Below are 14,364 nucleotides of genomic sequence, written 5' to 3' on the forward strand. Positions count from 1 at the left end.
ATGTTCAGGGTAAGTGTTGAAATGTACCTAATTGTATTTTATGTGACGGTTAATCCGCGTATTATTATTGTACGAATTATTATATTATAAGGGGCCGCTTGAAAAAGCGTCAAGGGCATGCATAGCTGTCAAAGGTTTGGTTGCGATTTTGGTGCTTAAGCTTTGCTCCAGGGAAAGATTAGAGGTTGTAATTGCCTCGACTTATTTTCCTGGCGATGCGGATGGATCCCCGCCTCCCAGAGAGGTGGAGATTTTAATTCAGCACTGCCAGGAGAACAGTATTCCTCTGCTGTTGGGATGTGATGCGAACTCTCACCATACGGTGTGGGGGAGCATAAATGTTAATGGCAGAGAAAGAGATTTGATCGAATACCTAGCGGGCACTGACATGGAGATTCTGATTCGAGGTAATACTTTCACATTTCAGATTGAAAACAGGAGTGAGGTTCTCAATCTGATTCTATGCTCGGAGCGGCTGCTGAGTAGGGTAGTGGACTAAAGAGTCTCTGATAAGGAGTCTGTCTCGGACCACAAATATATCTTGTTTCAGCTAAACCTGTGGTTTCAAAAATCAGAAACCCTAGAAATACACTCTGGGACTCATATAAAGAGGAACTCAGAGGAAAGCTAGTGGAATTTCCCAAAAACTACGGCAGCATTGATGAGTTAGAGCACGCCGTGGATTTTCTACGAAGAGCTCTGACTACATCGTATGAAAACAATTGCCCTACAAGCACAGTTAAGTCTAGGAAAGGAGCAGAATGGTGGAATACGCACCCGGAGAAACTCCGCAAAAAGACAAGAGCACTGTGCAATAGGGAAAATAGAACTAAGTTGGCTTCAAACTGGGACATCTATGTATAAGACGGCTCAGTATTAATACAAAAGAAATATAAGGAGGTATAAGCAGGAAGACAGAAGGCGCTTCTGTGAGGAATTTAAAGATATTCCGGAAACAGCAAGGCTCTACAAAATCCTAGCGAAAACCGCGGAAGCTCGCCTCCGGCTTATAAGGCTTGAAAATGGCGGGTTTGGCGAAGACGAAGAAGCAACGCTGAGCTGCCTGCTGGAAGTTCGCTCCCTGGATTTTCGACGAATTCAAACCGACCTAGAGGGAGAAGAATGGGGCCAAGAGTTGAGGAGGGCCGATTGGAGTTTCGCCTCAAAGATCGTAGACAGCAAAAAGGTGGAATTGGCCGTGGGTTCCTTCTGCCCCTGTAAATCACCAGGGGCGGATGGCATTTACCCAGTGATTTTACAAAAATGCCTGGAATTTGTCTCTCTCCTCTGACGAAGTTATTTAGTTCAAGCATCGCTCTAAAACATGTGTCATCGGCATGGAAGGACGGTAGAGTGGCGTTTATTCCCAACCCTGGGAGTGAGGGCTACACTGCTGCAAAAAATTTCAGACCGATCAGTCTAGCGTCTTTTATTCGAAAGACGCTCAAGAGGCTGGTTGAGAGATATATCAGAAAGGAGGTACTTTTGGCCTCACTGCAGCACAGAGGGCAGCATGCTTTTCAAACAAGCTGCTCGGTAGAGACGACACTCCATGCTGTTGTGGCAAAATTGGAGCAGAAATTGGGACAAAAGTGGTATGTTGTGGAAACGTTCTTGGATATAGAGGGTGCCTTCATTAATACCCCTCCAGAAGTCGTCTGCGAGAGACTTTGAAGTATGGAGTACCGAATCAGCTGGTAAGCTGGATAGGAAGCATGCTACGCTGAAAAAAAAACTCGAAAGTAGATGGGATAAAGGCCTAGTTAAAGGAGTAGCGCCACAGGAGTGTCCGCAGGGGGGTGTCCTATCGCCCCTCCTGTGGTGCATGGTAGTGGATGGCCTCCTTCGCAGGCTTAATAAAGAGGGTTATTACACTCAGGGATATGCAGGTAACTTTGTAATCCTAGTCAGGGGGGCTCATCTAAAAATGTTGATAGGCCTTACAAGGTCGGCGCTGCGCATCGTAGATCTCTGGTGCGATAGCTCAGGGCTCTCGGTAAATCCGGAAAATACTAGTATAGTAATTTTCACGAAGAATTACAAGATGCCGAAAGTTGACGCTCCTGTTTTTTGTCGCGGGAGGCTGACGTTTTCAGACTCGGTTAAATATCTGGGATTATCATTCTGGGAATAATTTAACCACCGCACAGTGGGGGAAAAAAAACGTCCGTCAAAAAATTAATTTTTAGAAGATATTTATTATCCGATTTAAAATTTCGCATCGAACTGTTACGGCCGATTTTTAAATTTTTGTTAATATTTTTGTTCATTTAATAACAAAAATGAAAAAGAATTAACACTTGAAGTATAGCGGTTTAAAAAATGCTTTGATTCAATCAAAAATACCTAGAAAACTAAAAGCAACTATACAAAAAGATGTCTGGTAGCAAAGCAAATGTTAAAAAATTTATTGAATTTATTGTAGACGAATAAGTGAATGAAAATGGTTTCTAGGAACTTGGCGGCGATTCGTCACTTGGTTCACACTAAATTTGAATAATTTATTGACAAAACGAGTTTTTTTGTCAATTAATAAAAGTTAATTAATAATTTGTTATTTTACAAGAAATTTTCATGAAAAAATATCCATATCAGGTATTTTTGATAAAATAAATTAAGTTTTATCTATGAAATCGATCACATATTACATTGGAATAAAACCTATGTTTCATATTTTGTCACAAAATAAAAGTTAATAATTGTTTAAACTACCTTCACCAACAATTGCACTATTTTGCTATTTTTTCAGATACAAACTTGATTTTTTCAATGCAATTAACTGCAGATAACTAACTCCTTAATTTGTAAAAGCGATTGTATAACAGTAAATAATTTAGTGTAGTAAACAACAATTGTGTAAACTAATTTTTATCATTTTATGTATTTTTAAATAAAATACTGCTTTTTCCACGGAATTAGCCGCCACTTATTTAGCAATGTTTTTTCGCTATACATCGATAACATTTAATAATTGTTTAACCAAAATTAATTAACGTATGCATTATTTGGCTCAATTTCATAATTTAATCTTGTTTTTTTTATGTAGTCAACTGTTAATAACACATTTTCTAACTTTTTTGAATACTTTGATAACGATCCAATAGTTTCATTTTTATTAAAAATTTAATTAACGTAGTCATGCATTGTGTATAATTCAGTTTGGTTAAACATTAATCAAATGTTATCGATTTATAGAAAAAAACATTGCTAAATAACTGGCTATTAATTCTGTGAAAAAAGCGGTATTTTATTTGCAAATACATAAAATAATACAAATTTTTTTAAACAATTGTTGTTTACAATAATAAATTGTTTATTGTCATTAAAATATTCTTTCACTTCTCACTCATTTCTTCTTCCTTGCTCTCACTTTACGTGCCACTCGTCGCGGTACAATAAAGACCTATTTTGCTGCTGCTCCTCAGGGAGGAAAACAGCTCTCATTCTGCCAATTTCGGATAAAGAATTTTATTACTGTGCGGTAATTTGAGTTTAAAATTGTACAAATAGTTCGAACAATCTTTCCGAATCTGGTTGCTACAAAAATACTTTATTTAAATGATACAAAGATGATGCATTTAAAAACTAAACACCCTCTTATTCCATTAATGTTAATGATTATCTAAACCTTAAATTTAATTTAGTTCTTTCAAAATATTTAACAGAAAAATATGCGTTAAAAATAACTAACGATAAGAACAATAAAAACTTCTCTTTCGATTATTATTAATTATGGATTTTTGTAATTCCAAAAACTATATGCGTTTTGCAGAAAAACTGTTTTAACTTACCTGAAAGAGTAGGGATCAATCGGCTGATCCTCCTAATTCATTTGTTTTTTAAATAGTATGCATTATTATTTATTAAAAACAACATATAACAATAATATTTTTTTATTTTTTATCTCTGACTTATTGTTTATTTATTTTTCTTTTATTTTGCGTCAGGGGGGGGGGGGGGGGGGGGGGCGGAGGTTACGCTATATTCCCTGGCGGACCAAAGGAGCCGAATGGAACCTCTGCAAAGCACCCGTAAAGACCCCTTTGGGTTCCCATACGGTTCCTTTTTTTAAAAAACTCGAAAAAAACAGCAAAATCAACTTTTAGATTGTAGAAATTCGGATTCTTCATTAAAATTCCTTATAAAATGTTACGGAATAATCGCAATAATTTTTTTTTTGCAAAGGTAAAAAGTTTTAAAAAACTATAACACGTATAACGCCTGTTGACTGCTACTTACAGGCGATGCGCTTGCTAGCGGTCACAAGTTATTATATAGGATTCTCTGAACAAAAAATAAAATTTAAATCATCGAAAATATGACTAACGAAATAGTTCAATTTTCAACAAAATAATTTTAAACATAACAATATATAGTTGAATTTTTTATTAAATAGCTAAATTTTTTACCGAGAAGTTTGATTATCTACGAAAAGACGATTTTTAAAAAAATACATGAATTTCCAACGAAAAATAGTCATTTCCTTCCGAAGTAGCCAAATTTTCGGGAAAATTTCAATTAATTGAAGAAAAAAAGTAACAAAGAGAAAAAGGTAGTGCTCTAAACGAGTGCCCCGAACTCTTCTACGCATGCGTCGCGCTCGGTCTTTGATTCGTTGCTGCTCGCGCGAAATTTGAAATGCTAAAAAATAACATTTTTATTGTTTATTATGAATAATGTCATTTTAACTTATATAAATGTTTATTAGACCGATATTAATGAATCTTGATAAAAATACAAATGTATTAAGTGCATACTGTGTAAATAAAAAATATCCTTTGGTACTCACTTGTATTTTTCTTGCATATTTTTCATTATTCGAAAATTTGGTTACATAAAGTTTATTAAAATATTAAGATTAATTTTATTGTAGAGAAATGTTAAAATTTTGTTCCAGTTATGTTATAAATATTGTGCAGAATATTTTTATTCATATTAGGGCAAAGTGAAATTTAAAATCAAACAATTATTTTGGAATTAAAATTTATTTACAGATAAGGATTTTACAATTTTAAATAAAGTATTTAAAAAATATTAAATTCGATTTTGAGAGAGAAATTAAATTTAGTACAAAAACGTGTAACTTACCTGCTTTTAAGTAATATATTTAATTACTCATAACATATTAATGTTATATATTATATGTCTACTATTTTTCTCTAAGATAAGAAAAATAGTACTGTAAAAATAATTAGCTCAGCATAGTGTGAATACTCATACTTCAGAGAAATATAAAGTTATACGTTATCATCACACAAATCATCATTATCGATTTTAAAAGTGTTCTTGGAGAGCTTTCTGAGGCCATCGAAATTCAGAATTTAAAATGTTTTTACCTCTGATAATACTAATTATAATGAAGAATTTAATTATACATTATCTATGGCCTCACAAACCTGCTCTCCGTGTACTCAACCCTGATTGATTTTAATTTTCTAAGAATTTAATTTACTTCAATGAATAATAAATATTGAAAGTTAAAACAAAATTTCTTAAAATCTTCAATCTAAAAAACAAGTAAATAAATATTTATATATAATACTTTCTATAAATAAATAAATACAAAAATACTATATGCAATGTTAGAATATGTAATTTCTGATATCACAAATTAATTAATTTTAAGCACGTTCTGCATCTGCATTGGAATGTGGAAGGCTGAGAACATTTATCACTAATGTCCGCAGATTAGGAAATTTTAATTTTTCCTCAAAATTTATGTTTACCTGAAAAGGCATACGGCAAAAAATCTATTTGCTTGATGCCGGTAGCGATGGTGATACAGGTGATACCGGTAGCACAACTTCGCATTCGCGTCAGGAAATACCGACAAACCGTCAACGGAGGCAAAAGAAGGGCAAGATTGGCAAAAAGAAAGTAAAGACAAATTTTGTTTTAAAATCGTGGATGGACAATCCGGAATTTGCTGGCTGGCTACAGCCGCATTATAAATGAAAAAGTAAAGCCACTTGCTCAGGACTTTCTTCTTAATGCAAACAGCGGAAATCACGAAAACGATGTTAAAACGGCCGAAATTCAACTAGCAGAACTTATCGCGTCGCAGAATGTGGCTGTCGATTTTGTTGATGCAAAGGTACCGGTTTTGAAAGATATCTTTAAGGATTCTCAAATAGCTCAGGATATTAAACTTTCTACTGAAAAATGTACCCAAATAATAACAAACGTGTTGGCACAACGCGAGGCTGAAAAAACCTTCGATGATTTGAAAAATGTTAAATTTTCAGTTGTTAGTGAACGAATCCACTGATCACAGTGTAAAGAAAAACATGTGCATGCTAGCGCGATATTTTTCACCTTCAGAAAATAAAGTTGTAACTGAACTCCTGGACTTAATTGAAATTGATGGCATAGATTCCACAGCAGAAAAACTTTATGACTGTTTTAAATCAAAATTAGAAGAAAGAGGTATACCACTTCAAAACATTGTCAATCTCGCTTGTGACAATGCATCGGTTATTGTTGGTTGCAATAATTCTTTTTACACGCGATTAAAGGCGGATGTGCCTAACTTGATTTTGATGAACTGCGTTTGTCATTCTGCGTCTCTTATTGCGAATAACAGTAGTGCTAATATTCCTGAAGAATGTGAATTTTTAATTACAAGCATCGCGAGTTACATTAATTCAAGTCCAAAACGCATGGCTCAATCAAAGGAGTTTCAATTATTTTGCAACGAAAATTGTCTTCGAATTTTAAATTTAGCCACAAGCAGATGGCTCTCTTTTGAATGGTGCATTGAACGAATTTTGATATACTGGGACGTGTTAAGATTATTTTTTACTTCAGAAGTTTTGAATGTAGATGAGAAAGTACAAAATGCATCCATTAATGTAAATGCTAGTAATCAAAATCAAGAAGGGCTATCAGAGAGCGAAGAAAAACCTGATGTTGAGAAATCTTAAAAGACGTAGAATCTATGAAACTTCGGATTCTAGATTCTAGATTCTTAGCTTAATTTCAAAACGAAAGTGTTATAATTCACACACTATCCGAATTAGTAATAGTTAGACTTCTTTTTTCATTTTTGTTTGTTTGTTTGCAAACAGCATCAAGTTTTTTATTATTTTTGCTTTTTCTGAATGCAATTCAATGAAAAAGACAGACCTACTTTTTGTGACGCCATCTGTTGGATTTGTTTAACCGACAGTTCCCCTCCAAATCGTAAGAAAACAGAAAAGTGGGCGTGATGCATGGGGGCTGTTTGGATCCAAACTTCGCACATTGATAAAACAAAAGAAGACGGACTGCGCGGAGTGCTACTGCGCACTCTGTGTGCATTCTAATGTTCACATTCGCTGTATGTGTGCGCCGTTCTACGGCGTAGGTGATGAAATTCATTTTTTGCTTCAAATCTTTCCGTGTTAGAGATCACGTTTGAGTGGCGAGCTAACGGTTGGATGCGTGGATAATAAAATTCTTTTTGTATTTGAAATCTGTCTAGCGGTTAAATTTCGTGTCGATCGTGAGTTTTATATATAGTGAGTTTTAGAATTTCCACGTGACTGTTCATTATAAGAAAAAAAATGAGTTCAAGAACTCCTTACGTCAAGAAAGTTAATACGTTTTGTCACGTTTGTGGAAAGTATAAAACGGAGAAATACCGTCGATCAATTAATGATTCGATAAAAACGTCATACTTCAAATGTTATGGGACTTCAATGAAAAATTTGGATAAACCGTGGGTACCAACCTCAATTTGTCATGCTTATAGATTAAATTTGTCAAATTGGGAAGATGAATGTATCAACCCTGGCGGATCGAAGGAACCGAATGGAGCCTCTACAAAGTACCCGTAAAGGCCATAGAAGCCATATAGAAGCTTCACTTAAAACGCATCCCTGTAAGTCACAGTGAACAGGCGTTATACATCTTATATGTTTTTAAATTTTTTACTGTTGCAAACAAAACTATTGCGAGCATTCCATGACTTTTTATATGAAATTTCAACGTAGAATCCGAATTTCAACAATTTAAAAGTTGGTTTTGCGGTTTTTTCGAGTTTTTTTAAAAAAGAACCGAATGGGAACCCAATGGGATCTTTACGGGTACTTTGTAGAGGGTCCATTCGGTTCCTTCGGTCCGCCAGGGAAGACGCAGACTGTTATTCAACCACCTGTTTGGCGTGAGCCCTACGATCATGATACTGATTATTACTTTTGCTTATGCAAAACAGAAGGTGTTTCTAAAAAGTATTTGGAGAAGATTGTTTACCCTGATGTAAAAAGTGTTACACCAGCCAAGATTGGTATTAGAAATCACTCTGAAAACAAAAGTGACCAATCAACTCACGAATCAATGGACACTGACGATCCTAATGCAACTGAAGATTCTTCTTGGGAAGATTGAGATGAAGAAAGTCCTAAATTTTTTGACCAAGACGGATTAGACGATTTTATACATGACCTTGATCTTCCAAAAGGTAAAGCTGAACTTTGCGCTTCAAGGCTTAAAGAGAGAAAACTATTGTTACCTGGCACTAGAGTAACTGTTTACAGAAGTAGAGCAAAAAAGTTGATCAAATACTTTTTAATGGACAGTGGGATTGTGTATTGTAATGAAATCGAAGAACTCTTTAATTTATATAAAATAAACTTATATACGCCAGAGAATAGGCTTCTTTTCATAGATTCGTCTACAGAAAGTCTGAAATCAGTACTATTACATAATGGAAATAAGTACGCTGCAATTCCAATAGGTCACTCAACTACGCTGAAAGAATCTTATAATACTTTCCAATTACTCCTGATAAAAATAAAATACAATGTCCATAATTGGCTTATTTGTGGTGACTTGAAAATGATAAATCTTATGATAGGTTTACAATCAGGAAACATTAAATTCCCTTGTTTTCTTTGCCTTTGGGACAATCATGCAAGGGTTGAACATTGGATAACGGAGAAATGGCCAGACAGGTTAGAGTGGACAGTTGTTCAGTATAATGTTGTTTATGAAAGTCTTGTTGACAGAAAGAAAGTATTATTGCCACCACTCCATATAAAACTAGGGTTAATGAAGCAATTTGTGGAAGCCCTAAACACCGAAGCAGAATGTATCATTTATATCAGATCTACATTTCCACATTTCAGTGATGCCAAAGTTAAGGAAGGTATTTTTGTTGGGCCTGATATAAGAAAACTTATCAAAGATGATGACTTTATCAAAACCACTACAACTATTGAAAAGGATGCATGGTTGAGTTTCAAAGATGTTGTACAGAAATTTTTAGGGAACAATCGAGATCCAAAGTTTAGAACTATTGTATCAAGTATGTTAAAGAATTTTAAAAGATTAGGTTGTTTGATGAGTATGAAATTACATCTTCTCAAATCTCATTTGGATTATTTCCCAGAAAATGTTGAAGCATTCAGTGTAGAAATGGGAGAACGCTTTCATCAAGACTCTCATCAAAAAGAGCAACATTATCAAGGTCGATGCAATGTAAGAATGATGGCCGGCTATTGCTGGTCTTTGCAAAGAAATGATAATGACCCTACTAGTCATAAACGAAAGTCTCTTCAACGATCGTTTGACATGAATCGCGAACGTTTCCATAAGAAAACAAGCAATTAGTATCACCTTCATTGGACATACAATTGTAAGTTTTGCCTTAACTGGCTGGGCAATCGTAAGTCTTTCCTTGACTGGCTGGACGATTCAAAGTCTTGCCTTGACTGAGTGGGCGATTCAAAGTCTTGCCTTGACCGGCTGGGCGATACAAAGTCTTACCTTTATTAGCTGGGCAATTCAAAGTCTTTCCTTGATTTGCTGGGCAATCTAAAGTCTTTCCTTGATTGTCTGGGCAATCTAAAGTCTTGCCTTAATTGGCTGAAAAATATTAAGTACTTCCTCGCGTAGCTGGACAATCCCAAGTCTTGCCTTAACTGAATGGGTAATCGTAAGTCTTTCCTTGATTGGCTGGGGAATCTAAAGTCTTTCCTCAATTGACTGGAAAATATTAAGTACTTTCTTGCTTAGCTGGAGATTCCCAAGTCCAGCCTTAAGTGGCTGGAAAACATTGAGTCTTGCTATTGAGTAAATTTTTTTTTTAAAGCCCTAACTGTTTTCCATATGCGCTCTTCTAGGAGTTATTACAAAAAACTGAATAAATCGAAAAGGAACCCCCGAAAACCCCTCAGACAACATTTTCAAGGGACAATGGCATACCATCTCGACGTTAATTGGTTAATACGCTAAATTTAAAATTTTCATTTCAAGGTTAGCCCGCTTGCAGTGTGGAATTCAATTATTTCACGAAATGTAAACGACTAAATTCGCTGCCCCCAGGGTTAGGTGGGTTAGCCTGCTTATGATTTGGTAGGGGTGATTTATAATTTTAGATGGATTAGCAGGTAGGTGGGTTAACCCACTTGTGGCATGGAACTTCATTATTCCAAGAAAAATATGCGACTAAACTTATTGTTCCCAGAGTCAGTTGGGTTAGCATACTTATGGCTTGTTAGGGGTGGTTTCTAACCCTAGGAAACGGCTTTCGTAGAAATGAAAAGACGCGGGTTCTACATTTGTTATTGTTTTATCAATGTGCAAAGTTTGGTTCTAAATGTCTGTACGCTTTTTTGTTCGTGTTTTGTGCGGGATCCTTTGTTCCTTTTTAAAGCGCTAAATTGTGGCCGCCATATTGGATCTTCTAGGGGTTATAACAAGAAACTGACACCGGCAATAGAAAGGGCATCCTCGAAAACCCCTGAGATAATATTTTAAAGAAAAAATATCGTATCGTCAGCAATAGAGAATGCGTTGTATAAATCTGAACACCTCAGCGTTAATGGGCTAAAACGCTAAAAGAACAAATTTTAAATCACAATATTTTGGTGAAAAATAAAGACATCCTAATAAATCCAAGTAGATTTGAAAGGGGAAGATTAGTACTTTCAAGTTCCACATTAGCTTGGTGGTAGACATCCCAGTGGGCACAAAGTTTGACGACGTCTTTACGACATCTTTACGACAACTTTACGAGATCATATGTCCATGTCGTTAAGGTGTCTTTACGATATCGTAAATAAGTCGTATGGTCTGACGATGTCTTTACGTTATCGTAAAGATACCGAAACGACATGGACATAGGATGTCGTAAAGTTGCCGCAAAGAGGTCGTAACGATGTCCTAAAGACGACGCCAAATTGTGTACCCACTGCGATTTTTCTTGTACAGTTTCATAACCTCCAAAACAACTTAAAAAACACGTTTTTTGCACTTTTAGGTTAGGATACCTTGAAAACCTGACGTACAGGAGCAATTTTGAGTTCGGATTCGGATTCAGCGCATCAAAATCCTTCGGAAATATTTGGTCTGCCTTCTGGCTTTTGACATTTGTCAAATTTTGTCGGCCTGTGTAATTGAAGTTTCGAGTGAAAAAGACAAATTTTCAAAATAAAATAGTTGCATTTTCAGTGCAAAGAATTATTGCTATTGAAAAAAAATTTATACAATGATTAACTTTTCAAAGAAAGATAAATTTTTAACTAAAATTATAAATCTTCAAGCCGAAAAGACGAATTTTCTACGATGCAATTAAATATTTAACCCCCAAATATAAATTTTTAACGGAAAAGTTCATTTTGAATCAAATATTTATATTTTCTGCCAAATAAGTTGAATCAAGAGAAACAAAAAAATGTTCTCTAGATTTTTAGGAACATTTTCAAGATTTTTTATTTTGTAGAATAATTTTAAGAGAATATTTTAAAATATTTTTAAATATTTTTAAAGATTTCTGAAATGGTTAAACAAGAATAATTCTAAAATAGCCCAAAATCTTTTAATTACACTCACATTTTTCATAATATTTTCAAAATACCTGAAATCCTGAAAATCTTTTTGAATTTTTTTGCAAAAATCGTAGGAAAATTATATTTGTATAACTTCAAAAACAAACTGATGATACTTATTTCTAATTCTCAGATCTCATAATCTAAGTTTAGCTCGAAGTTATGTTTTAATTTTTTTTTAAACAAATAATTATTCGAAATTTTGATTTTGAATAAAAAAAATGTTTTCCCCTCAAATTAAAATGTTAAACGTGTGCGTATATTCTATTAATTATAAGATTTTTAGGTAATTTTCGTAAAATTATTGTCAGAGAATCGCGAGTTTAAATTACTGTAAAGTAGTAAAGCTGTATCAAATCTGATGAATTCAAAGATTTTCGTATTGAATTCAATATTGCACCTGAATCAATTAAATTTAAAAAAATTTATTCCATAATTTTCATAAAAAAATATAACTCATTATCCCTTCTTTGTGATCATTTTGGTCGGTGAATTCTGACATAGGTTCATTTAAATAATTATACTTTAAAATTTTTGATTTTTTTTTCTTTATTTATTAAATGTGCATTTGATCAATTTCAAAAATATCCCGCAATAATATACTTTTTTTAAATTGTTAAACTTATTTTTAAATCCTGAAAAGATTAGGAGAAAATCCTCGGGCACCAGTGCCTTTAATTGAGAAAATCGATCCGCCTTGGAGATCATCCGCTGGAGTTTTTTCCTGGGGACGAGCAAAACCGTATCCAGCTGTCGTTACATATAAAGTATCAAGTGAGAAATCTCCGAAAGTCACACTTGTTATTCTTTTTGCTGGCATTGGAATTGATCTTAGCAATTTTCCTGATTTTGGATCCACTTGTATCACCTAAAAAATATTAATTTCCAAAATTCATAATCATTTTTTATTTTTTTACTGATTTAGAATTTTTATTGTCAGTCTTTAAACCAGATTGACCGTTTTAATTAAGTAAAAAAATCATGGTCATTTCCCGGTTTGAAAAAAGCTTTACACAGTCTTATTGAAATTAATAAATTCGAACTCTTAACGTTGAAGATTTGTTATTTCGAAATAATCAAAACTGAACTGCAAATTAAAGTATCTAAAGTAAAAACTTTTTGAATTCTTAACTTTTAAAATTAAGGCTTAAAATATTTTAATTTGCAAAATTTTTTCAACATTTTATAATTGAACAATTTAAAATTTTCATAAATTGCACAATTTACAATTTTTGTAAATTGAACAGTCCAAAGACTTCTGGTTAAAAATATAAATCCACGCTAGAATTTTTAATGCTCTAAAACTAAGAATTGATCAATAAACTCGTAAATCAAAATAGTTATATAATGTTTAAAAAATTTCAAGTTAATAACATAAAAAATCAAACTGTTTAATTTTTTTTAAATCGTTCATTTTTTAAATTATTAGTTCAATTATATTTATTTTAATAATTTTAAAAATAATAACTGTTTAATTGTTATGTATACATAAAAATTTAAGTTTCAAATAATTTTTGAAGTTTTTTCAAAACTTTGAAAATCTCTTTTGAAATGATTAGAATTTTTTCTCAATTTTTTTTCAAACACCTAAATTACATTTTAAAAATTGGTTTAAAATGTCTCAGATTCTTTCTAGACAATTATGAAACCTTTCAAAACTCTTAAAAATCTTATATTTTTTTTATTTATTTATTTTTTAATATTCTCAAGTTTTTAAATATTTTTTTATTTTTTTATGACCTCTAAATATCTGTTAAACTTACTCTGCTTTTTTTTAAATTAGCATGGTTTAAATGTTATTTATTATTCAAAATTTAATTTTTGAAGGAAAAAAACAAGTTTTACATATTTTATTAATAATTGCTTATTTTAATTAAACAGACAAATATTGCTAAACAATAAAAAAAATTGTTATTTTTTTAATTTAGAAATTTCAAATTGAATGGCTTCAAAATTAAATATTTTATACTGAACAAATATTGGAATAAAATTTAAAATTAAATAAATTCATTTATTTATGAATCTATTAATTTTAATTAATTTTAAATTTGAGTAAATTTTTTATTTATTTTAAGAATTTAAAAAATAATAATCTCTCTTATTAACCTATTTTGGAAGCTTTCAAAATTCTTAAGAAATCCTTTTTTTTTTAATATTCTCAATTTTTTAATCATTAATTAATCTTTTTAAGGCCTCTGTATATCTCTTAAACTTTCTCAGATTTTTCTTAAAATATCATGGTTCAATTATTATTTATTTATCAACATTCAATTTTTTAAGGGAAACAATTAAGTTTTAGATATTTTATTCATAATTGGTTATTTTAATTAAACAGGTAAATATTGCTAAACAATGAAAAATTTGTTATTTTTTAATTTAAAATTTTCAAATCGAATGGGTTGAAAATTAAATATTTTATACGGAACGAATATTGGAATTAAATTTAAAATTGAATAAAAGCATTTATTTATAAATCTATTAATTTTAATTTATTTTAAAGTCGAATAACTTTTTAATTTATTTTAAGAATTTAAAAAATAATAATTGTTCAATT

The 14,364-nt window shown here is 32.4% G+C and overlaps 2 protein-coding genes across 2 annotated transcripts in view; one reads left to right on the top strand and one right to left on the bottom strand.

The window, feature by feature from the left end:
* On the top strand, positions 1-1,674 carry LOC117176335. The gene is made up of 5 exons (XM_033366575.1): positions 1-9; positions 92-407; positions 551-858; positions 911-1,249; positions 1,297-1,674. The coding sequence occupies exons 1-5, from the start codon at positions 1-3 to the stop codon at positions 1,672-1,674; spliced, it is 1,350 nt and encodes a 449-aa protein (XP_033222466.1).
* A 10,697-nt stretch (positions 1,675-12,371) lies between these two features.
* Positions 12,372-14,364, bottom strand: part of LOC117177353 (regucalcin-like) — a 20,854-nt gene continuing 18,861 nt past the window's right edge. The window contains exon 6 of the mRNA XM_033367983.1: positions 12,372-12,678. Within this exon, the coding sequence (XP_033223874.1) occupies positions 12,439-12,678 (240 nt within the window). The 3' untranslated portion in view covers positions 12,372-12,438. The remainder of the gene's footprint in view (positions 12,679-14,364) is intronic.

The sequence above is a fragment of the Belonocnema kinseyi genome, chromosome 7 (assembly GCF_010883055.1).
Source record: "Belonocnema kinseyi isolate 2016_QV_RU_SX_M_011 chromosome 7, B_treatae_v1, whole genome shotgun sequence".
Classification (NCBI taxonomy): domain Eukaryota; kingdom Metazoa; phylum Arthropoda; class Insecta; order Hymenoptera; family Cynipidae; genus Belonocnema; species Belonocnema kinseyi.

What these genes read in the sequence shown, in the direction of transcription:
- LOC117176335 (XM_033366575.1), top strand. An exon ending in CATGGAGATTCTGATTCGAG is followed by an intron (nt 408 to 550) that starts GTAATACTTTCA and finishes ATCTTGTTTCAG; the next exon opens with CTAAACCTGTGGTTTCAAAA. An exon ending in CTTCAAACTGGGACATCTAT is followed by an intron (nt 859 to 910) that starts GTATAAGACGGC and finishes AGGTATAAGCAG; the next exon opens with GAAGACAGAAGGCGCTTCTG.